The sequence below is a fragment of the Papaver somniferum genome, chromosome 11 (genome assembly GCF_003573695.1).
Source record: "Papaver somniferum cultivar HN1 chromosome 11, ASM357369v1, whole genome shotgun sequence".
NCBI classification, from domain to species: domain Eukaryota; kingdom Viridiplantae; phylum Streptophyta; class Magnoliopsida; order Ranunculales; family Papaveraceae; genus Papaver; species Papaver somniferum.
Genome location: NC_039368.1, coordinates 108,215,111 through 108,240,368, shown reverse-complemented (window position 1 = coordinate 108,240,368; position 25,258 = coordinate 108,215,111). Strand labels below are relative to the sequence as shown.

Genomic DNA, 25,258 nt, shown 5'->3' with positions numbered 1-25,258 from the left:
ACGAAATTTCCCAAGTTAACATCAAATGATTGTCTCATACAAATCATGCAAGATGTTCAAGGTAATTTTCACATGATCATCTTGACTCAATATTTAGTTTCCAACAAATAAATTGTTTACAACTAAACTTGTCAAGCAGATGATGAATCTTTCTAAGATTTAAACTTTTATTTCGAAAAAAATATAAACGAGATAAACTCGGCTCGAAATTTCAAATGTGTATAACACAAAATCTATATATCTATACGACTTAGTCTCATTAGAAGATATAATTGAATAGACTTCTGAGTGACATATAATTTTTAGTCTCCAGTACCTTTTTTCGACGAAGTTCCTCCAAGTTCTTCAGTAATTATTCTTGGTGAACGTCGTTAAGTATAAAACTCAACTACACACTTCTATCCTAATTCGAGACACAACTATAAGTGAACTAGAAATCAATTATATAGTTTTGATCAACTGAACTTGACAAATAAGCTTGAGATAGAAATGCTTGCGAGTTCGACCGACCACTGCTCTAACAATTTCCCCATTTTTCAATTTTAGTGACAAAACTATCAATACATATGGAATACAAAATAAATAAACTTTGTACCTTCTGATCGATCATGCTTGATTTTCTTGTCTCTTCAAAATCCTTGAATTCTTCGTTAATCCAAGTTCTTTATCGATTCTGAACATGTTCAACTTAGTATCATTGTTGTTGAAAATCCACAAAAATAACAATACGAAAAAAAAATTCTCAATCATTATTATTCAGTGTCATAGTATTATCATATAGAATTAAAGTCCAATTGCATCACAACTTTGAAATAATACTACGGTTATATGTATCACTCCCCTTTAGTCAATACTTCCATCTTAGAATGGAATCCACTCCCCCTCACATAATGATCCATAAACCATATGTATTTAGTGTGAACTACTAAATAATTCTCCCCCTTTTTGTCAATATAAATTGGCGAAGGTACAAAAACTATGTGATCATGATGAATTCTCAAAAGATAATTCATGACTAAAAGAAAACATATCAACTTTCTTTCGATGATTTCACATAGTCGAAACTTAGTGTATACATCAATGAGTTTCTAAGATACAAGTTAACCCCTTCAAATTCTACAACCGCTCTCTCCACAAAGATATGAAAATTAAACACAAGTTCATTTAAGAACTCTCTCTCGTTATGATGTCATTCCCAAGAGAACAACATGAGGGACCTTACTTTTACAAGAAAAGAAGGATTTCTTTGGAAATTAACAGATCACATGGATTTGTATCCAGTAAACCTCGATTAAATTAATCACGAGAAGATCTTATTGATTAATTTAGTCGGAAATCACTCAACATAAGAAAATCTATGGATTAAATACAGTACTTTCACACAAAAGTGGAAGGGAAAGATCAATACTGCGGAATTTCTCAAAAAGTTCATTCTATCTTTTATCAATATATGCACAAAGACATAATAGACTTAACTTTTGAGCATATATGAGATCATAGCACAATCCACGAACGTAAAGGCACATATATCTCATAATACATTTTCAATATATAAAACCAATAAGATTAAATACTGCGAGTTCATCTTCCAAAAACTTAGAATCTGAATAAATAAATCTAAAAACATTGCAAGATGAAAATCGTTGGAAATAGCTATGTGTAATCACAATATTTTCTATACCATACCCTAGTTATCCTTCTTAAACATAACAATAAATTCTCATAAGAAGTTTCGTAGACATTATTTAAAAAAAACAGCTAAAATATTCTAAGAAACTCAAGAATAGTCAACAGTTAGAGATCGAACAAGAGTAAGATCATCAATTGCTTTCATAATTTCAGTCTCAGAAAATCAAGGTTCTTTGTTGCAATTGCAAGTTGATCAGATACAACCTTAAAACCTCGTAGAAGATTTTCAACCAAATAAGATGATATTTCAACATGTTTATTGTCTTCATGATCACATGCATAGTAACAGGTTATGATGAGAGGATTCTCATGAAACTCAATAAACTTACCATCTTCAGTTTCATCTTCCTTTTTGCTTCTATTCATAGTGTCGTTCATGAGATCACAAGAAGATTTCTTGAGGCTTTGGAACGTACATATACCTTAAGAGATCAGAAAAAACCAATCTTATATATACATTTATCCTAGGAATAAAAACGTTAGAGACACATATAATTTTTCCTAACCAAAGTTGGTATTGGAACAATACGTCCGATCATGAACCTAGCACTTGGGCCGTTTGTGGGTGTGCATAAGCAAAACTATTCAGTACCAACGAACCAACGGATCCTAACAAAAACATGTTTTGAAAATAAAAACATTTTAGCTTGATAAATAAATTTAGAGCGCAAGGGTTTTATTGATAGACAAGTCAACTGCCTTTTTAACAAAACATGTGTTTAAAGAAAGACTTATTTGAGCTTCTCATATTTTGCGATAAAGATTATTATATAAATAAAAATTTGTTGATCATACACATTATGAGGTGTGAATAATTACCGGAGCAATGCTCAACAGTAAGTTGATCATTTTTCTTTTTATATATAAAATGAAACACAAGTACAACAAAGACAACTTTGTCAATAAGGAGGCACAACCAAAAGCAGACAAGTTGTTCATTATCTCATAGAAATATCCATGAACAATTTGAAGCATATTCGGTTTGGTTTGTAATTCTACAAAGTACTTATACAAGAACCAATTCATGAACATAATGCCACGGTTTGCAAAGCAAGTTCGCATACCTTAAATCATTAAAGTTCCAGGGAATTTAGTTTACAAACGAACCTGAGTTCATGAGTATGAGTTATCAAACTTATCGATTTTAGAACCTAACCACTGTGTTCGCAAACCACAGTTCCGAACTTGACTAGTCTTTCCCTTGTCAAACATTGTTCACAAACCACAGTTCCAGACCGACCACAGGTAAAACCCGTTCACAAATACAGTTCGCAAACAAGAGTACTTCCGGACTTGAACTAGTACTTCACAGTTCGCATACTAGGTACGCATATTGTATCCATACATTGGTAGTACTCTAAAACTCTCATTTCAATCATTGAAATATCCTTGGAAGACAAAAATGGTAATCTTACACATACCACTAGCTTCGAGTAATTTTCAAGTGATTAATTGATCAGTACTTAGCTTCCCAAGTTAACATCAAATGATTGTCTCAAAAAAATCATGTAAGATGTTCAAGGTAATTTTTACATGATCATCTTGACTCAATATTTAGTTTCCAACAAATAAATTATTTACAACTAAACTTGTCAAGTAGATGATGGATCTTTCTAAGCTTTAAAATTGTATTTCGAGAAATATATAAACGAGATAAACTCGGATCGAAATTTCAAATGCGTATAACACAAAGTCTATACGATTTAGTCTCATTAGAAGATAAAATTGAATAGACTTTTAAGTGATAGATAAGTTTTAGTCTCCGCATAACTTTTATCGACGAAGTTCCTCCAACCTCTTCAGTAGATATTCTTCTTCAATTGGTGAACACCGTGAAGTCGAAATCTCAACTACACACTTATATCCTAATTTGAGACATACCTATAAGTATACTAGACAACTAAACTTTACAAGCAAGATTGAGATAGCAACACTTGCGATTTCGACCAACCAGTGCTCTAACAAGTTTGGTTGTCAAGTTTAGTTCCAGAACCCCGAGTCGCTTGATTTGATTATTAAACTCAACTTCATTTGGTTATACTAGGAACATAGAAATTGATACTTGCTCTTGTTACTAATGAAGAACCTGAAGACATATCAGAAGCAATGAAGACATTATCCTTCAGTTTGATGTTAATGATTACAGACTTGAGTTGTTCGATTTCTATCTTTTATTCTTTCAAGTCACTGAAACATAACATACGAAGTGAGGTTTGTTCAAAATGAATTTAGTATTGGTGACTTGGTAGTTATACTGTGACCAGAGTATTAATAAGAGATATGTTAATTGTTTTTACAACCTGAGTATATGGAGTCACAAAGTATAATTTATCTATGAACTTCGTGTTATCGACATTGCGTTAATTGGTAATTCCTTATTATATAATATATGGAACTCCTGGATGGATTCAAACCTTGGAATTATGTTTGAAAGAAATATCAGAAACAAAATTTAAGGAAGTAGACTTATGAAACTTATTTCATAGATGAAATCTTAATTCAGGATCGATCCTTAATATTAAAATGATCTCATGACCAATCCCTATGGCAAGAAACGATCCTAGTACCGATCTTGTTAATGTTTAACTTGGTTTTACATTATATATATGTTAGTTATCTTCATATTTATGCTAACATCAAGTTGTATACAAGTTAAACCGGTAATGTTCTTAAATGGGGATATAGTGATTTGAACATGTTCTAAACTTTAACATCTTACCGCTCAAAAATATTCCTTTTATACTCAAGGTAAGATCCTGAAACCGAACACCTTTTAGGACTCGAACATATATGCTTACCATATCCCTGAGGCCTGCATATTTCTAGTTACCATATTAGTAAAGTACATGGATGTGTGGTAGATAATATTAGTTATCAACTATGAGTAACATCGGTTTAATAGTTCGGATACAGTTGGTATTTTTCATATTTGAAGATACATCGACTCGTCTGAGAGGCATACCTTCATAATATTTTGATTGTTGTCCTTAATTTAGAATCATAATCTTAATCTATCACTATAATCTTAGATCTCCGATCGGATATGTGGTGATTTTCTACCAAGTCACGGTTTCTTTTTTTTTCCAAGTCGGTTAAAGAATTTAACAACTTGAACATTAAGAAAATCATCAGAGAAAAATATTCGAAGTGTAATTTATGTTAATGAAATATCTTTTTTAGAGGCTATCTAAATTTTTATACATAGTGTGAACAAGGAGTTTACATATAAATGACTTAAACCTTAAGTAAGCATGTGACAGCTGGGACCCAACTAATTTTCCCGCCTTGCCCTTGTTTGGACCTGGGACAGCTCTCCATAATGACTATCTAGCTTTCCAGGTCTTGACTCAGCTGACAACTTTTAGGTTCTTCTCAATCGATTTTTTTTTTCTCTGCAATCGAGTTAATCAATCTCGTGATACTCAATTATTTTTTTAACATATTTTTTTTTATATTGTCACTCATTATTATTGTAGTTTTAAATTTTTTAAGTATTGTTCACCTCCTTTGGAATACCAAACTTCTGGTAATTCAATCAGTTTACTATCACCTGCTTTCAATCATGCATTTTATTAACCTGTAGTAGTGATTTACCATTATATGTGTATTAAAGCGTAGAGACGTGGAAGTGATTTACCGCTTTACCGGCTAGTACTCTTTCTTTTTGCTTTCTATTCATTTATTTAATATAAAAGTACAATTATGTTAAATTTTAGGGTAACTCTTTCATCCCCTTCCTTCAAAATTTAAGTTTCACTTTTTCTCGTCCACTTTATAGGTTCTCGAGTCCCTCATCCCACTACTTATTTTCATGAGAGTTATTCCTCTGTTAAAGGTTTACAATTCACCGTCCTAGGATTTATTTTAATTCAGTATTTGAATCTTTCGGCAGGTAAAACCCTGATTTATGAGTTTCACCTTAAAGTCATTATTCTCCCTATCCCAAAGCTTATTTGTGACTATCTATTGTTGATGGATTGTTCTCCAAGACAGATGAGTAATCGTTTTTAAGCCTCAATGGATAAGCAATAGAGTGTACTAAAGGTACCAAATATTAAATACATTCAAGAGATATGATGTTATCTCTAGTTTCAGTTTTTCTATATTGAAGTGTATTTCTCCCAAGGCTAGTCATATTACTCTTGGAATTGAAATTTTTTTCTTCCAAAGAGGATGCATATACTGAGCAGTTCTATGTTTATATTCGATACCAACCCCATAATCATTATTGGTGACAGGTAACAAGATGTGGAACGCAAACCTAGTGGTTCCAAGCTTTGGATGTATCCCAACCTTGATTCTTTACAGATTCATATTAAATTTAACATTTATGTTTTGACCACTAACTTGTATTTTAACTTTTTCTCAAGGTCAGGAATAAAAGAAAAGGTCGTCAACACTCCATAACCACCATTTTATTGGCTTTAGCATCAAGGCTATCAGATTTAAAAGAAAATGGATCCTTTTAATTTTCTTAATTGAAGAAAAAAAACTAAAGAGTTTGGTTGAAAATAAAATAAAAGCAGAAGTTTTTGATTGAACATTTGAACCAAGGATGTTGTCAATAGCGTCGACCCCGTTTCTTCCCCTCTATGGATGTTCTGTTACCTATACTAACCAATAAGAATGTAAATCAATAATAAATCAGAAAAGAAAAAAAGAAAGAAAGAAAAAAAAAGTCAAAAAAAATTCATGCACAACAAAAACAACAAATAGTGAGTGAAAAATACAAAATTGTCATTAGTATAATCTCTTTGATTATGACATACTTCGGCTGATGTCACGGAAGGTGATGGTGTAGGCTAAGAAAGAAAGAAAATAGTCAAAAAAAATTCATGTGCAAAAAAACAACAAATAATGAGTGCAAAATCCACGATTGTCATTAATTTAATCTCTTCGATTATGACGTGCTTTAGCTGCTGTCAGGGATGGTGATGGTGTAGGCTTTAAATATCAACGTTTTTCACCATGTTTTCATTGAATCAGGAGTGAAGACAATTACGGATTGCATATTAGATAACAACGACAGAGCAATGATCCTTATGTGTGATGTTTATGCAAATTGCAAAATAGAATGAAATCCTCAATTCATATTGGTCGACGGCTACGAGCTCCAGAATTCAAGCTTTCGGCTCAAATTTCAACCATAGGCTAGGAAATCGTTCTCAAATTATATATATAATGGTATTCCTTCATATATAATCCCAAGGGTTGAATTCATCCTGGAAGTTCAAACTCACTAAATAACAACAAGTTACTGATTAACATAACCTCGGTTCACGATGCTTATAAATAAACTATACTTCGTAAATCCATATACCAAAGTTATATAAAATGACTAGTATATATTTCCTTGATACTTTAACCATAATATAATGACTAAGTTATTGATACTAAATACAAGTAAACAAACTATACTTCATATGTTATGTTTCAATAAATGCTAACTTGAAAACAAATTAAGTATGTAGTTATTAACCTCGAATTAGAATGATGTACTCATTGATTCCAATACATCTTCAGGTTCTTCATGAGTAACAAGAGCGAGTCTAAACATCAATATGTTCCGAGCCTAACTTGACGAAGTTGACTCTATTAATCAAATCAAGCATCTTTGCATTTTGGAACTGAAATATGATAATCAAACTTGACATGCCAACGTTTGGTGAGTTCGACCAAGCAAAACACTAACAACTATAATAGTCAGATTATGATGGGATGGGGGTGGAAGTTGATCTTCATTTTTATGCTTTGATGAGTTACCCTCGTATCGATGATATTATCAAGGTTAATCATCTTGATCCCCTTACTGCCGAAGCTCAGATATGCTCGACTAATTCTCAGGTGAATTACCCTCGTATCGATGATACTCTCAAGGTTAATCATCTTGATATCCTTAGTGTCGAAGCTCAGATATGCTCAATCAATTCTCAGGTATTTTTGCTACCTTTTTATTTAAAAAAAAAATATATTTTTGATCGTATTAGCTTTGGCTATCTCGATCATATTTATTACTTTCGAGTTTGTCTCTCTTTTTAGATGAATATTGAGCTTGCCATGTTGTCAGTCGTTACAAGATTTTTTCTGCAAATTTGAATAAACTTCTAGACGATAACGACATGCTTTTAAGGTTCCACAACAATTATGAGAAATATCGAACTAATTTTGATCTTAAATCATCTCTCATGAGAACCCATAGTCGTTGTGAATCTATGAAAATAGATCATGAAAAGAAATTCGTTTGAAAGACGAAAAGATACAATCTTTCTCGGCAGAGAACAAACTTGTCGCTTTTGGTATAGATGATCTTAGAGAAGAGATTGAACAGGGAAAGACTAAGAATCTCCATTTAAAGGATAAAATTTCCTATCCTAAGGTTAAACTGGCTACTTTGAACCTGGTTTAGCTTGTTTACAAATGCATCCTTCACGGACCTTTGCAAAACTCTGGTTGTTCAACCTTCTTTTTTCCTAATATGTAGTTCAAGAACTATAATAATCAATAAGAATAAGATATGGATAACAAATAACTATCAGGTATAATATAGTTTGATCGGGATTCACGAATCTCTTGGTAAAGACTATAAATTCGTAATCTAATACAGTCTCTCCATAGAAAACCTAGATTTTTAAAGGAAGACTCTAGCCACACTAGGACACAGAATGCCGAGATTATGATTCTATTATGCAAGGAATACTTTTATATTGATGAAAAGGCTTGGTTTCTTATAAAGAAAGCTGAGTTCGTTAAATTGTTTCCATGTTTACGAATTACTTTGACACTAAGAAATATTAACTTCTCCACATATATTGATCATGTAAGCATGTGAGACTTTTTACTTAAATTACAAGGAAGAAATATGCAACTGTATACTAGTTGAAATACACATTTTGCACCAATTGTTTAAAAAGAAAAATGTTTAAGTTGTCCAAGAAATGACAAGCATAAGTTGGAGTATAATATATCACAAGATTAAAATATTTCGTGAAGATTTTGTCGTCTCGTAACTCAAGATCCTTTTGTATTTATAAGTTTGTAAATTGTCCAAATAAGTTCTTGTATTCAATTACAAAAAGTCTACAGAGGACTCTTAAAATCAACCATTCGAGAAATGCATAATCAATTCATATACCAACTAGCGATACCAAAAGTTTTGTAGTAGAATCTCAAAATCAACTAGTTCGTGAACTGACAAAATGAATTAGTGTATGCAAGTTAATTGAGAATAATTCATCAAGTCTTATTATTTATAAGTTCAAGTTCTTGAACTGACCAAATCAGTTTGTGAATATAAAAACTAAGTTGATGACTCCTTATAAATTGAATATGCATTTTCAATTGTTTTTACAATAAATTTCTCTCGACATATTATGTGATAAGCTCTATACTGCTTGAATTCTTTTTAGCAATGTTCATCATAATACTAAAGTCATACGACATGTCTCGGCAGATATATATATAATGGTAGATAATTTGAGTAAATAGGTTAATCAGTCTTCACATACCTTTATTAATGAAGTTTTCATTGACATCGTTGTTTGTCAAACTTCAATCTTCACATCGATTGGCGAGTTCTGATGCTTAACTACCATACTTTATTCCAAGTTTGAGACTGACCTTAGACTATAAATCGAGATGTAGTTTTCATCGACTAAATTTAACAACAAGCTTGAAATCTAAAACTTGTGAGTTTGACTGAACGATGCTCTAACACTTATTATAACAATTCAAGACATTGAATTTAGTTCCTACCTTGTTATAGGAATCTAAAGCAGCCAAGTAACCTAAATTTTTACCACTTCAGACTCTCTTATCTGCCAGTCTAGTTATCACTAGTAATTCATCATGAAGAATAACACTCTGCTAAAAATCAGGAGTTAACCATTGATTATCATGAATCAGGCCTCGAACTTTCATATTCTTGTTAGAGCACAGAGGAATAAACTCATCCACAGAATCCATGCGAATCCCCTCGCCATTTTGTCATTTTTAACAGAAATAGGTGAACCAGACCATATAACCCATCTAGTGTCTTCCAATATATGCAAAATCCATTTGATACCCAGCTAAATATAGGCTTTCATATAATGATTTATCCGCTTGTTATTTTCATCTTGGAATTTGGTAAAAAAAAAAAAAGAATTTTACCCATTCTCCTTCACTTGTTTGGATTCTCTATAAAAGTCTTGTGAGGAAATTTTTTTTTTCTTTTTTTTTATATCTTCAAAGTCGCCTTATCCCCAAAGTGCCCAAACCACCTTCATCCATACGGGTGCACACTAAACTCCACTTTAAGGTTGCTAATTTCTTAAGAACCCTGTTTTAGGGCATACCAAAAACTTTTAGGGCATACAAAACACTAGTCCCATCTTGGGTGACCTTATAAGGGGTATCTAGTGGGTAGTTCAATTACCTATATACCCTAAACCGTTTTAGTTACTAATCTACTCTTACCTTAACATAAAAACCTAAAATCAATTTAAAAAAAAAAACATAATCTCTTCTTCTTCCTCCTCTACTCTACTCTAGCCGAACTCTCACGAAGAATATTTTTTATCGTTAGTGAAAATTTTAACCGTCAATTCGTGAAAATTTGATCGTCGATTAAACTCAACTACATAATGATTCGTACAAATCAAAAAACAGGGATTAGGCATTCAAAATCATCTTCTAATCCATCAATTGAAGAAGAAGAATTAATTAAAGGTGTAGAAACTGAAATTGAACCACAAATCGAACCATAAATTCAACCAACTGCAGCTCCAACTCCGGAAATGAGGATAAGAAAGTAAGTTCTACAAACCCAGTCTCTTATTTGTTGTTTTTCATCAATTAAATGGGTTTAATTCCTAAAAAATTAGTGTTTTTGACAGTTACATTATTCGGTTCGGCTCAAAATTTCTTAGTATTTTAAGCCGAATTGTTCTTGATGTGTCTCCCTGAAAGTGTGCATGAACAGTTCGGTTTGAAATTTCATGCGAAATTTACGCCGAACCTAGTCACATTTGTCGTTCGGCTTATTCGATAGTATTGAATTCGATACGAACATTGTTCGTCCAGTTTTTAAAATGTATATGGTTTCATAGGTTCGACTGGTTATGATATTTCCATTATAAGCCGAACTACTCTGTGTAATGGATGGTCAAATGAGTGTTACTGGGTTCGGCTCATAATGGGTATTTCGGGGTAGCCGAACCTTGTAGAAATGTATATAGGTTTTTTGGTTCGATTAGTTTGGCTGATACACCAAAAATCTAACAAGACGAACATGCTATACTCATATGGTTCGGCTTATTCGATATACAACTCATGAGCCGAACCTTAATTAAAAAGTGACTGAACTTATTTTTTCTTTTGTAAAATCAAATAAGTGTTCGGCTGGAAAAAAATATCAAGCATACAAACCGAACCCATAAAAATATAAGGTTCGGCTATTTCGATATTCATCATATAAGCCGAACCTTGTATAAAATACAAGGTTCGGCATATAATGTTAAACCTTACAGTAAGCCGAATTGTTCATCATATGTAAATCACCAGGTAGGTTCGGCTGATAATTACAAGCCGAACCTATTCCTGGTTCGCCGAATAATGGTGAAAAAAATCAAGTTTTTGATGATTTTAAGCTACAAAAATGAAATTAAACATAAGATAGAAGTATACATGTGTATTAGTAGCATTGGGTTCTTCATTGGTGTATTCATAATCTGGATTTGGCTAGCAAAAATCCAGATTTTGAGTTGGAATTTCAGTTTGAGAATGAGTAAAATTATTCTCAGTTTGTCCCTCCTCCATCGAGACTTGATGAATCAAAATACAAATTTTTTCCTCACTTTTCCTTCTCCTTCTTAAAAAAACCTAACTTTTTTTCTTCCCAAAATATATCAACACAAGATTCTTAGAACTTAACTATTCCTAATTACTAATCATTAACATTAATCACTAATCATATTTATTAACAACCAATCATTAATCTTAATACTAATAATTAAAAGGGCAGATTTGCCATTACTAAAAATACCCGGATAAGGGTATTTTTGATTTACTAATGACCCTATTTTGTCATTACTTAATATGCCCTAAAAGATTTTGGTATGCCATGAAACAGGGTTCTTTCTTAAAATCTACGTCACGTCACCGGTCCAGAATTTTTTTTCTGATACCCAGATAGTCAAGTGAGGAAATCAGGCCCATCGTTTATGTAATTGTTTACTTTAATCAGACAGGCCCATCATTTTACTAAACCTACATGTATGGTTTGCAATTTCCACCTAACGGGTCTGTTTGGCAGCTTGGAAACCCAACAACATATCCTAAGTAGAGATATCAGTTATCTAAATAGGAATTGGTTAACTTGAATTATGTTTGTCTCAAATTTTATCTTATCCCAGATTAACATAGAAATTGTTTGGTTAACATCTCAATCACCCAACAGAAATCATAAGTATAACTTGAATCATGTTTGTTTCGCTCTCGAATTTAAACAACAACATGCAAATAACAGTATCCAAGTATAACTCATCCAATTTAAACAACAATATGCAAATAACTGTATCCAAGTCTAACTCATCCAATTTAAACAACAAAATGCAAATAACAGTATCGAAGTCTAACTCAACAGTATGCAAACATTAGCCGCGGCGGCGACGCTGATAATCATTCCACATTGCATCTGCGATTGAAGTTCGAAGTTCTGAAGCTACTTCTCGTTGTCTATTTCTCCCAAGTGTAGGGTATTCACTGTCTTGTTGCATTCTTGGATCGGTTTCTAGTAGGTTTTGTAAGTTCTCATCATCGAAAATCAAGTCATTAATGCACTCTCTGCGGATGTGGTTATGAAGGATGCAACATGCAAGTACAATTTTCACTTGTGATTCGAATGGATATTGAGGCTGCAGTTGCAAAATAGTGAAGCGTCTTTTAAGTATACCGATAGCACGTTCAATTGCATTCCGTAACGATGCATGTCGGAGATTGAATAATTCCTTTGCATATTTTGGACGATTTCCACCAAATTCCTTCAAGTGATAACGGACACCACGATATGGAGTAATAAACTGCGGCATATTGGCGAATCCTGCATCAACGAGATAAAATTTACCTGTACAAACAAAAAAAGGCTAAGTTATCAATCAATCTCTCCGTGGGTATAACATAAATGTGATTATAGACTCTACTGCATATAGGATCTTCTTCCCCATTCTAAAATGAAGTACAAAAATTGTACAATTTTCCCTGCAACAGTAGGAATAGGAATGGAAGCTATTGCAATGCAGTGCTAAAACCAACAGTAACTACCAAAACCAAAACCCTTGTTACTGCCCGTATTTTACTCGTTTACCATTTGGAAGACCACTGAACTGAGAGCCACCCATGAGTTATTAGCTCTTTTCTGAGAGCCAACCGTGAGTATCAATGAAATGGATTCACAGATGAGATTAAGTGGGTCTCGGAAGACCACTGAACTGAGACATGGGAAGTGTAAAAAAACAGACAAATAGTTCCCAATAATCATTAAAATGTCATGCTCACAGATGAGATTAAATATCATGCTCTAGGAATAATCATTAAAAAAAACAGACAAATAGTTCACAGATGAGATTAAATGTCATGCTCTAGGAATTCCAAACACATAATTCAACTGGAGGGTTTCTTTGATAGTAAATGATGAATTGAACAAATGATGAAAAATACAGCTTGACCAGCATGCCTATCTATCTAATTAAAAAGTAGTTGTCTACCTGAGCTTCCCGTTAAAAAGATGTCAAAGCTAGAAACATGGGTTGGCAATAGTATTTGGAAGTAGAATGAAAAATATATGATAGACGTTATACCTTCGGGCACAATTAATCTATCGCATCTTGTTAGAGCTGAATCTAGTATGCGTGAATCAGCAGCCGAGCCTTCCCAACCAGCTAGAACATACTGAAACTATAAGTCAAAGGAACAAGCTACTAAAACATTTTGCGAAATGAACCCTTTTCTGCACCAAAAAGGGACTTGTTCGTCGAGACCAACCATTGCTGGTATTTGTGTTCCATCAATGGCTCCTATACAATCCTATAATGAAAAGAATACGAGTAAAAATTAGTTGGCTGTGGATACAAACATATTTATATATACAACAAAAACTAATTGAGTTTATGTGATAAAGCTTGGTTGAAGATATGCAATACCTTGAAGTATGGATAAAATCTTGGGCTTTCTAAGATTTCAGTGGGGGTATCAGGCCCTGATGGTACAAGAAAATCATCTTCCAATGCAACAATAGCTTCCAAGACTGCATTAAAATGTCTACTAATTGTCTCACCTGAATGCTGAAAACGCTCTTGAAGTATCCTGTTACGTTCATTATGTCCAACAGAAAGCATAAAAATTGCTACTTTTTCTTCAACACGAACTCCATTACTATGACGAAGTAACTCCTTTTCTTTCAACATATCACATAATCTTAAGAAAACATGTTTTTCCATACGAAAACTATCCTGACATCGTGCATCATGACCATTTAAGACTTCATCTACATGAGCTGCACCACTAAGAATTGAATCATGGCATATTGTTTTCTCCAAAAAATATTGGTAATAAACATCAATTAGTGTTGTTGTGGTTGTTGTTACAACTACTACCAAATCTTCTTCATCGTCAGAACTCGCCATATTACGATATCTTATATGTACCTACCAACAGAAAGAATATAGAAGATTAAAAATCATTATATCAATAGAAAACACACAGAAAATTAAAAATCAACATGGAAACTTTAAAAATAAAAACATTTCAATTTAATTCATAGAGCAGGAACATAGTTCATAAAAAATGAAAGGAAAACTACTATTACAGTACCATAACAACACTAAACTTAAACATTAACCAAATTAAATCTCTGACACAAACTACTAAATGAAAGAAACTTAAACATAACCTAGTAATTCGAAATCCCTGAGAATACTATGTGGCCAAACTTCACCCTATCAGACACCTAGTCACATAAAATTGGAAGGATAATATGCGGGAATATTGAGCTTCGATAACAACCATTGTCGTTTCCTGTTCCCAGTCAATGCAATGAAAATCTTAGCTTTCTTTTCATCTTCCAATAAATCTAGCGCCTGCACAAAAGTATCATCATCCAAATTTGGTATATCCTCGAGTGCGGACACTAAACTTGCCTCTAAAGATGATGAAATTTTATTTTCTTCTTTCTTAGTCGCAACATTGTTCACAGCCGCTGCCATTACCTGAATTGCATCTACCATTCCTTCTCCTGTACTCTTTTTGGTCTTTCTAAAAGGACGTGAATTCAGACCTGTTGAGGCTCGAGCCCTTTTTTGAGTGTCAGATGTACGCAAGTCCTCATCCTTATATTTATATCCATTCTCATTCTGTTCTTGAGGGGTATCTGGAGATTGCGTGTTATCTAAATTTTCATTATCATGGTCATCATCATCTTGCACAGTATTGTCATTCCTACAACGGCTATACCTTCCATTGGCCCTATTATCCCCAAATATAATAGCTAACTCATCAAAGTGAGCAAGGGTCTTTGTCCTCCAGCATTTGACATCAGGATGCTTCTGCAAGTGGAATTATAAAATTTTCCTATTAGCATATCTTCTAAATACAAAACGAAAATCAAAATTCATTCAATTTTTAAAGAATAACATAAATTACAAACCTTGATATAATCATCCCATACAACATCATTGATAGACATATTTTTGTGTCTAATTTGTCCTCAATGTCCGTATTGTTGGAACTCTATTTTTGTACTAATATTGTGTTTTTATGTATTTTTAGGAAATAAACATTTTTGGAAAATTTGGCTCGAAAAGTTGATTTTGGCACCCGGAGGACAAGTGTTATTCGGACTCTCGCTTTTGGATAAGGGGTAACCTAATTACTAAGGGGCACCCCAGGACACCCTCTTCTTCATTTGAATTTCGATGTTGGCGGGAAAATTGGTTCATCAACTGGCAGAATTTCAATCGACAAAATGAAGGTGTTTTGGTGCGATTCAATGGCTCAAACTTGGTAGGAAGATGTGATATAGCCTAAGGAAGATAGTTTGGGTGTCGAATTTGATTGGAATTGGCTGGAAAACTCGTGATGATTCACACACCCAAAACAGAGCACGTGTACTGTAACACGAGCAAAATTGAAGTTCTTGTGTGCATGGAGGAGTTATACTAGCATTGGACGAGTGATGAGGCGTGGAGAAGGCAATTGGGAGTGTGCAGGAAGAAAGAGTACGTAAGAATCTTCTATTTTTGGCAATTATTCCCTATTTTTGGACAGCGGCAATAATGAAGATTATCTCGAGTTATGGAGAGATTAAATGCACCTGTTGGGTATAAAAGGACCCCTTGGATTTATTAGAGAGGCTGTCGAGAGTTGGGAGGAGAGAAGGAACGCTGCAGATCGAGAACCATGATTTCTCTCTGCTGCTGCTGCTGCCATTGATGAAGATGAAGAACACGAAGAACGGACTCGCAGGAGCAGTCGTTTATCAACAGTGTCTAAGACGCACACGCGTGGGTCGTAGTTCTTCGTACAACAGCAGTTATCATTTATCGTTCTTTTTGTAACAGCTGAACAGCGCCTTTGCAACAGTTATTTCTGTTGCGATTTTTCTGTTCAATTGTTTTACTCATTTTTATCATTTGTAAACAACTTTTTGAGCAATAAATAATTATTTTGAGAGCATTTTTACTATGATGAGCTAAAACCCAACACTGGGACGACGGAGGAGGCCAAACTTCATACTTGGGGTAATTTTATTTAATTCTATATTTACTTTTTGCACCAATTTTAATTGAATTAAGATTTTAATTAATTGTTTGTGATTTCATTTGATGGTTTATGCTTAGTCCTAGGGATTTTTGATATGCCATGCTTAAGAAATACAAGTAATATTTTATAAAATCTACTTTGGCAAAGAATAGAGTTAATATTCATTTTGTTTTAAACTATAATCGCCTAGAATTAAATTCTAAACCACTTGAAAATGAAAAATGGCTGAATCTTTAGTCCCAGTACTCTCTACCAATTTGTCAATATTTTTGTATATAATTTTTATAAATCTAAAAATCCTTCACCTTCACAAGTCTTTGAGTTCGAACCTTCATTACTACAACCACGAAAAATATTCATTCAATCATCAGAAATCACAATTTCTCGTGACTGATCCCATCCAAATCCACTTTGACCTCTAAGAGTACTCACAACAACATAGTTCTTCTTCAAAGTTTTCATACGATTTTTCAACACATCCTTGGTAAAAGAAGAACCAAAACTCTGCTTGAAATTATGAACAAAGTGTGTTCAAGCATATTTGCTGAATTGACCATCGAGTAGTTGTTCTTTCTGTACTTGGTCTTCCATTAGACCTATGAACAGTCTATCCATGGGAGGAGTCCAAGTTGTCCTTCCAGTTTGGGGGTTGGATGATTGATCACTCTCCATATTCTATAATTAACTGAATATGTAAGCTATTGCTAAACAAACTTTTCAGGAAAGTTAAACAATACATCATTACTGGATTCTATATCACTAATTTTGTCACCATTATAGCTAACAAGAATAACCCTGTGAACTTGGGAAGCTAGTAATGCCTCAAACAAAGCTTGTCATAAACAAAATGAATTACCTACTAATTTAATCAAATTTAAAAAATTCCTTTCCCAAATTTAAGTCATACCAACCACTATCAACAGACAACCTAAATCATTAATCTGATTACGATGATACCACCAACATGCAATTGATAAAAACAAAAGAAAACATATGTAGTAATGAGAAGAAAAAAAGAGGATGAAGATGATACCAGCAACATGCAATTGATAAAAACAAAAGAAAACATATGTAGTAATGAGAAGAAAAAAAGAGGATGAAGATGATACCAGTAACTTGCAATTGATCTGTTGCAGATTTGATATGAAAGCGCTCTGTAAGAAAAACCAAATCAGATTTGTAACAAACTGAATCGTAGAAATTACTGGGATGAATTTGTTAAACTAAACTAGTTGAGAAGAAAAGAGAATACCTTGTGCCAATTTTATGTGGAAACAATAAGCTTTGCATCAGTATATATAGGGAAGAAATTGGAAAATTCACAAAGGTATGAAAAACCCTATCGTGGGTTTAGTAATGGTGATACAGGTATCATGGATTCGTGGGAATGGTAATGGGATTGTGGAGTTCTATCCTTGATGAGGAAATTGGAAAAACAGGTATCTGAGAGAATACCTTAATCACACCTTTTTAGCATACGAAAATCACGATGGGTTTTCTTATTCTTATCGCAAGTTGGAAATTGAGGGAAGACAAACACGATATAACCGTTTTATCTAGATAACCCATCCTAGGATAAGGATATCCAAGCGGCCAAACACGACCAACAACTTTCTTTTGTGGGAAAAGTTTTCCACTTACCGGAAAATAATTGCTCCTTTAATTTGATTGAATTTTAATTCTCAAAAAAGTAGTATCATTGAATTACTCGTGATAATGATAATGGATCATGATAAGATCTACAATTAAACAATTTGACTAATTAATCTTAATTCTTTCTGATTTTTTTTTGTATGATAATAGAGACTTTTTCATCTAGTAAACTTCATTGTTTGTAGTGGTAATGCAGTAGGTTTAGCGAATTTTACTTGTGCCTATCCGTTCATAATTGGATTTAAAACTCAAACTACAAAACAAATAAATAGCATTTATAGTTTACACGTTTGGAATCATTTTTTAAGCTTTCATCATGGTGAATGAGTATCTAGGTATGAACTATGAAACACCCCAGGGATTACTGGAGAATCATAGGAAATCAGGTATAGAAAGAACCAAATACAAACGTTGTTGGGATATATGTTTTAAAACATTTCTTTTGCACATTTATTTCAACAATATGAGTTTGGCCCAGTGGTTAAGTATTTTGGGCCTTGAGGATGAGATTTCAGGATTAAATCTCTCCCCTTACTGATTGGGTATATATATATATATATCATTAGTCCGGGAACGGGCTTTTGAGAGGTCTCTTGAATTTTAAAAGTATTTTTTTGATGTTTTTAAAAAGATTTTTTCAAAAACGTTTTCACAGGTGGAAATTTTAATTACAACAATTAACTCAATTTATTTCCATTAATTCATATCGATCTCATTGTGTGCGTGAGAAATCGAAAGAGAGTTTTTCTCGACTGTTTTATCATGGGGATGTTGTGACGAAAAAGGAACTACATACACAAAACTCAAGACAGAGTTACGAAATATCTTAAAAAGAACGAACTGGCCGTGACTCAACCGTCAATTTGTTTTGTGATTAATCTTTATTTTACAGGTGTGAAATCGATAATTGTTCCAGCAAATGTAGGGGTTGCAAGCTTTTGTTTTCAGGTGGGCAAGAAAATTTTATGACAAAATCAAGATTGAGATTCTGAGAGAATGTGAAAATTAAAATACTCAAATTAATTAAAAACAAAGGAGGGAACACATATTCTCTACCTTGAACTTGAAGCTAGGAACTATCATCCTAAATCCTAATTGATTCTCTGTGTTTTCTACAATTTCTTAATAGTGCTAGAGCTTGTATTTGTTTGGGGAACATGTTGTCGCACAGTATTTAATAGTAGCTGCATACGACATTTACACGCCAAACACCTGCAGAATTATTGCACACACAACTACCACCCAATTTTACAGCGCAGCTGCGCAGGTGTACTATAAATTACTATAATGGCATGACATTTAATTTCCCATTGCATTTCTGCTTTAGTCTTTCCGGCTAGCACCATGCCGGCACACTTGACATCTTTAGAAACGCTATTTTCCGGACCTTTATTTTTATTGTGCAGCCGCCTGCAATCGAACTCCAGAACACCATGATAAATCCAAACTGTAAATTTTTTGCCAGTGTGAAAATTTTGTTGGATACAGCGCACGCTTTTCCTCCTTGGATCTTGTGTAGTACCAAGAGGTCAAAGGTAAAAACCTCACCACTAGTGGGATAAAAATAAAAATGTCGGTGAGACCATCTGAGGTGAAAAAAAAAATATACCCACACAAAAAAGTGCAAGCCACAAAAAAACAGCGGATCACAGGATAAAGTAAGAAAATCACAAAATTCAGAAAAAACGAAGACAATTTACATCCATTTCTTTGCGATGGGACCACATTAATCATATTATATTCCTCAAATACCCCTCCATTTCCTAATAAAGCACTTCCCCCTTTTCCACCAATTTACCATTTATTCAACTGATGATGTCATTTATAGTAAATCCAAAAGAATCTCGATGTCACTTTAGTAATCTACAGCATATTCTATGCTAATCTTTTTGCCTTTTTCTAATCAAAGCCACGTCGGCTGTGGCCGACTCCATCATTCTCATAAATGAAGACTAGACCAAATACAATGAAACAAACAAATCCCGACCCTTGAACGAAACGCAACGGCCCTACAGATATATCCTAAACCGTCCATCCGTGTATTCTGATTTGGTCTATGAGAAAAACTTATTTGGTTAGTGGGACCCACTTAAAGCAGTCCCGACAATATTTTAGCCGTTCGATGATAATGATGGGATAGCCAATCCCATGCTCCTCTTCTTTAGCCGTTTGATGTGAAAACGAAAGCTAAAGCCTTTCACACACACACACACACTATCTCTCTCTGTTTTCAGATTTTGCAGTGTTAAAGAGTGTGAGACGCGAAACTGAAAACCCCCTTTTTCACTCTGTGTATCTAGTTTTCTGTTGCTGTGTAAAAAGAAGAAGAAGAAGAAGAAGGTTTATTGGGTTTTGGTGCTAAATTGGATTTTGTTGTTGATCTGTGATTATACTTATCTTTGCTTTTAATCAAAGTTATTATTTTCTTTTCACCAACTCTCTCCCCCTCTATCCTTCCATTGGTGGTTACCTTCAGAAACGTAAAGGGATCTGTGAAAAATTGGACACAAGATTGAACTTCATTTCTTCAGGTATGTTAGAAATTATAACCAATTTTTTCGTTTTTGTTTTCTGATTACAATTTGTTATTTTCATGCGTTACTTAATTTGTAGATCTGTGAGCTCTTCACGTTGTAATTTGGTTCCTGGATGGATTTTAGCGAGAACATTGAATGTTTGGTTACAAGAGAAGTGAATTAAGCTCGAATTTAGGCAGAATGGCTGTTGTGTTTGGATTAGAACATTTCTGTTGTATAAATCCTGTTTCTGGATGGCCTGATCTTCTTTGTTACAAATTTGTGTTTTTCTCTTGAATTGGTTTGATATCGCTATCATGGACCACTCAATTTCACATGCTAATTTCATTTCTCTGTCATCTTGGATTAGTTGATACCCCTGTCGATATATGTTCTTGCTGTGTAGAATGAATTTTGCTATTCTTGCTCTGTTTGCACTACAGTCTCAACCATGTATCCTAAATGTGTGAGGTTGTACTGAAAAGTGCCCTTGTGGCCGGTGGTGGTTGGGACGCCGGTAAACAATTTTAAGTAATGTGAATGACTATCTCGACCAGCAGTTTTACCTGTTCTCTCAACTTTGCCACTTTAATTAGCAAAAGTTGTGAAATATTAAAAAGAAATGGAAACTCCAGTTGGATCATTTTGAAAGGAAAGCAACTTCTTTGAGACCCATGTATGAAATATTAAGAACTTCCCCCTACTTCTTGTTTCTGTTTCATTTTCTTATTTTTCTTGTGGTGTGGTTTCTTTTTTTCTTGTTTTATTCTGCTATTTGCGATTTAGGACTAATCTTAGAGACTCATACCAGCCAGCAGCCGGGTTCACAGTAGAAGTGAAGATCTTGAGATTGAACTCTCTTAAACACATACTCCTCTCTAACTTAGTTTTTTTTTTTTTTATGTCTGCCTTTCTTTTTTTTCTTTGGCAGATGTCCATGTGGGTTTTTTGAAGCCATGAAGTAAGAAAGTGTTTGGCAGCTTCTTCACAAGCAAGGATTTATAGGAGGAAGGGATACTGATCAGTTTCTTGAGCTCTTGATACCAAGTGCTAGTAATGCAGAGTGAATGGAACCTACCAAATTTGTGGGTTACCACACTGATGACAGACACAGTTCAAGGAGTTATCAGTTTTCAAGAGAAATAAGGGAGAAAAACCCAGCTAGTCGAACTTTCACACTTGGGGACAAATTGAAGATAGAAAGACCCAGCGCTCGTCCATATGATGTTCTTCAGCATGATATAAAACATGATCTAGGGGAGAAGTCTTTTGCATCTAAATCCTCGAGGAGTCACCGAAAACAATCGTCAGACAAGAAGTCAATCAAAGACGACGAGCTTGTGAAACACATGTCCAAATTGCCAGGTTATTTGCAGCATGAGGAGAATGAAGAAAACCTCCAAAAGAAGGTTCTGAATTGTGGTGTCCTTGACTGGAAGCGTGTAGAGAAGTGGAACTACAACGAAAAGCAAGTGCCCCACCGAAGTAGAAAGTATTCACCGTCAACTAGTAGTACTTCATCCCCGTTCTCTACAGTTGGGTCATCTACACTCTCTACTGGAAGTGACAGTGGTCCTCTGGCTCATTCAAAGAAAGGATCATCTTCTTTGAGCTCTCATCCGACCTCATCTTCCAGTGAAATCTATTCTCGGGGTGGGAGGCCATGTAAAAGAAATGTAATACCTGCTCAAGATTTTAAAGCTCGCACCAAGAAAGTCTCAGTTGGGGGGCATAAACTCCATAGAACCAATGTCACCAACAGTTCCATGATAGATCTTCAAATGGGTAATGGAAAAGGTTCAGGTTCAAGGCCCGTTACAGAAATCCGTACTTCACCAAGTTCAGAAGATAGTGAGATCTTGTTCTGTACAGAGGGAAAGATGAAGGATTCAGTAGATACAAATACTCTTACAACAAAGAAGTTTCAAGAGTTCACATTTCCTGACCAAAGTTCCCCTGGCAGAAATAAAACAATTGTTCTCCTTTTGCCCAGAAATTCAAGCAGAAAAAGTTGGTCAGGTGCTTCTCCGCGGTCAGAATCAGCAACCTTAAATGAGGGAAAATCTACTACAGAAGTTCATCGAAGGAGATCTTCAGACAATTTTCTTTCGGATGAGGCTCAATTTGTGGAGATCAATCCTGTTAGTCCACACTCAAGCCCACTGTCTTCTGGAATTAAAAGCAGCAACCATGATGAGAAATATCTTACCGAACATTTGGATATGCATCAGCAATCTGAATCTACAAGGTTAAGCATAGGGAGATCAGCAGAAGTTAAAAATAGAAGATTATCCGATAGTCATTGTGGTGGTGAAGCTATGTATGGTGTAATCAAGTCTGACAATCCACACCCAAGCCAACTATCTCGTGGTGTTGAGAGCTGCAGAAATACGAAAACCAGCTTTGTTAGTACTAAAGGTGCTCAAGATCTAAAACCACATTCTGGTTCAGCTGAAATGCCATCTGTTCACTCTGTAAATAAATTGGCAGAAGAGACCAAGTTGGCTGCGAATAGTACCAAGATAGTAGTAGTTGAGCCTACCAACGGACCAGGCCTCAAAACAAGAGAATCAGCTGCTTTAAAAAGTAGATATCAATCACCTAACAGTGGATCTACTGCTGGATTGGGTAAGATGAGCAGAAGTTTCAGTTTCAAGGAGGCTTCAGCGTTGCCACCTCTTGGCTCAGATTATATCACTGCCAAATCTGGTCCAGTAGGATCAGACTATTGTGTGGAAAGTTCAAACAAGGAAAAGACGAATGCTAATGGTAAAGCTAGATCCAGCCCTTTGAGAAGGCTATTAGATCCGTTACTGCGTCCTAGGTCAGCAAACCGTGTGTTGTTTCAAGACGAACCATCACCTACACAAAGTACGTCTGAAACGTCTCATCAAAGATCAGATTCTTTGAACTCACAACCAGTTAAAAGAAACTTGGATTTCTCAAATTGCAGACCGACCAGCTCTGATGGCTTACATCAGGATGACAAGCATCAAACATCAATGGTGCAAGCCCTTTTACAAGTCACTGTCAGGAATGGGCTACCTTGGTTTACATTTGCAGTAGACAAGAACAAGGATGTCCTTGCAGCTACAATGAAGAAAATTAGTGTATGCGGCAAGTATGATTGCAGTTGGATATACACATTCTACTCCTTTCACCAAGTTACGAAAAAGAGTGGAGGGTGGATCAGTCAAGGAAGTAAAGTTAAAAATCATAAATATGTCCCTAACATTGTTGGTGAAATGAAGGTGTCTGGTGCCCAATGCCCGAATTCGACCAGGCATAAAACGAAGGATCAGTGTATGGTGCGAGAGTTTGTATTGTCAGCCGTGGAACCCAGATCTAGTGAGGATACTCTAGATTTTTTTCAGAAAAATGAGCTTGCAGCCATTGTTGTCAAGGTCCCAAAAGAGAGCATTGGATCATCAGTTAGTGATGGATGGCAGAAAGATAAACATACAGAACTATCTAAAATGAAGTTATCTGAATGCATGCCAGACGTGAAATGCTGCTCCGAGACAGCAAGTACTGTTGTTTTACTCCCTAGTGGTGTTCATGGGAAACCAGCTAGTGGATTACCTTCACCTCTGATTGATCGTTGGAAATCAGGTGGAGCTTGTGATTGTGGTGGTTGGGATGTTGGTTGCAAACTAAGAGTACTTTCTAACCAGGAACAACCAAGTGAGGCCTCATATTCATCCAAAGCTTGTGATGGTTCCGATCAGTTTGATCTTTTTATTCAGGTATCGTTTATTTCTTCCTGTGCTTTTCTGAACCTTCTTTACTGCTTGATGGTTCAGTTATCAACTTTTTCTGATAAAAATTTGCAGGAAGGAGATAAAGGAGACGGGCCTTTATTCAGTTTGACCACTTACAAGAAGGGAATCTATTCAATAGATTTCAGTGCTTTCATATCTTCTCTGCAAGCATTCTCTATCTGTATAGCATTCCTACATAGTAGAAATCTTGCAGAACTTTCTGGAGTAGGTAACCTTTTTGAAGAAACAACAAACTCTGTATTTAGGTAGACATTACATAATGCCCAAAGCAGCAAACGCTGTTTTGAAGTGTGTAATTTATAAATTTGAATGGTTTCCATGCCAATAGCAACCGATCCGAAAATCGCATAATGATAACCGAAACATGGAATAGGCATTAAAACATGTATTGCAATACATGGTTTCCATAGATAAATTTCTGAGTTGAATGATGTATATGTATATATGGAGTATAAGTGCATTGATAAATATGAGTTTAGTATTTTCTTTACGTTCCGTGAGGAAAATACTAATTGCAATAAGGATTTGCATATAGCTAGAAGGAAAGAAAAATGAATACCGGAAACCTAATAAGTTTCCGAGATTGACCATGGTCCCCTACAGAAATAGATCGATTCAATATGGATCGACAACTTCAACCTCCGACTGACCATGGATCCGTAACAGAAATAAATCAATTGAATTCAGTTGTGGATCGACAACTTCAACCTCCAATCGACAATGGTATCATCGAATGAGAGTCATCCCCTGGATGGGCACTGAGTTTGCAAGCTCACCAGGTTCACCTACCCCACAAACTACTCGGTGATTTGAAATGTGCATCTT

At 34.7% G+C, this 25,258-nt stretch overlaps 3 protein-coding genes and 1 long non-coding RNA gene across 4 annotated transcripts; 1 reads left to right on the top strand and 3 right to left on the bottom strand.

The window, feature by feature from the left end:
- Positions 1-12,320: 12,320 nt before the first annotated feature.
- LOC113324885 lies at positions 12,321-13,571 on the bottom strand. Its single transcript, XM_026573165.1, has 2 exons — positions 13,524-13,571; positions 12,321-12,790 (listed from the first exon to the last, which is right to left on the bottom strand). The coding sequence occupies exon 2, from the start codon at positions 12,753-12,755 to the stop codon at positions 12,321-12,323; it is 435 nt and encodes a 144-aa protein (XP_026428950.1). The 5' UTR covers positions 12,756-12,790; positions 13,524-13,571.
- Positions 13,572-13,995: 424 nt separating this feature from the next.
- LOC113324884 lies at positions 13,996-15,406 on the bottom strand. The gene is made up of 4 exons (XM_026573164.1): positions 15,368-15,406; positions 14,931-15,266; positions 14,073-14,369; positions 13,996-14,028 (listed from the first exon to the last, which is right to left on the bottom strand). The coding sequence occupies exons 1-4, from the start codon at positions 15,404-15,406 to the stop codon at positions 13,996-13,998; spliced, it is 705 nt and encodes a 234-aa protein (XP_026428949.1).
- Positions 15,407-16,585: 1,179 nt separating this feature from the next.
- LOC113320842 lies at positions 16,586-17,985 on the bottom strand. The gene is made up of 3 exons (XR_003346313.1): positions 17,735-17,985; positions 17,592-17,636; positions 16,586-17,157 (listed from the first exon to the last, which is right to left on the bottom strand). It is a non-coding gene; the product is annotated as an uncharacterized LOC113320842 (long non-coding RNA).
- Positions 17,986-20,360: 2,375 nt separating this feature from the next.
- LOC113320149 lies at positions 20,361-24,954 on the top strand. Its single transcript, XM_026568088.1, has 3 exons — positions 20,361-20,666; positions 21,583-24,397; positions 24,485-24,954. Exons 2-3 carry the CDS (start codon positions 21,719-21,721, stop codon positions 24,680-24,682), a joined length of 2,877 nt encoding a protein of 958 aa, XP_026423873.1. The 5' UTR covers positions 20,361-20,666; positions 21,583-21,718; the 3' UTR covers positions 24,683-24,954.
- Positions 24,955-25,258: the final 304 nt, after the last annotated feature.

Coding starts and splice junctions, on each gene's coding strand:
- LOC113324885 (XM_026573165.1), bottom strand. CDS start 12,755: ATGCCGCAGTTTATTACTCCATATCGTGGTGTCCGTTATCACTTGAAG.
- LOC113324884 (XM_026573164.1), bottom strand. CDS start 15,406: ATGTCTATCAATGATGTTGTATGGGATGATTATATCAAG. Junction 15,267..15,367: donor TATGGGATGATTATATCAAG/GTTTGTAATTTA, acceptor TTCCACTTGCAG/AAGCATCCTGATGTCAAATG. Junction 14,370..14,930: donor GAATGGTAGATGCAATTCAG/GTAATGGCAGCG, acceptor TTCTGTTGGTAG/GTACATATAAGATATCGTAA.
- LOC113320149 (XM_026568088.1), top strand. CDS start 21,719: ATGGAACCTACCAAATTTGTGGGTTACCACACTGATGACAGACACAGT. Junction 24,398..24,484: donor AGTTTGATCTTTTTATTCAG/GTATCGTTTATT, acceptor AAAAATTTGCAG/GAAGGAGATAAAGGAGACGG.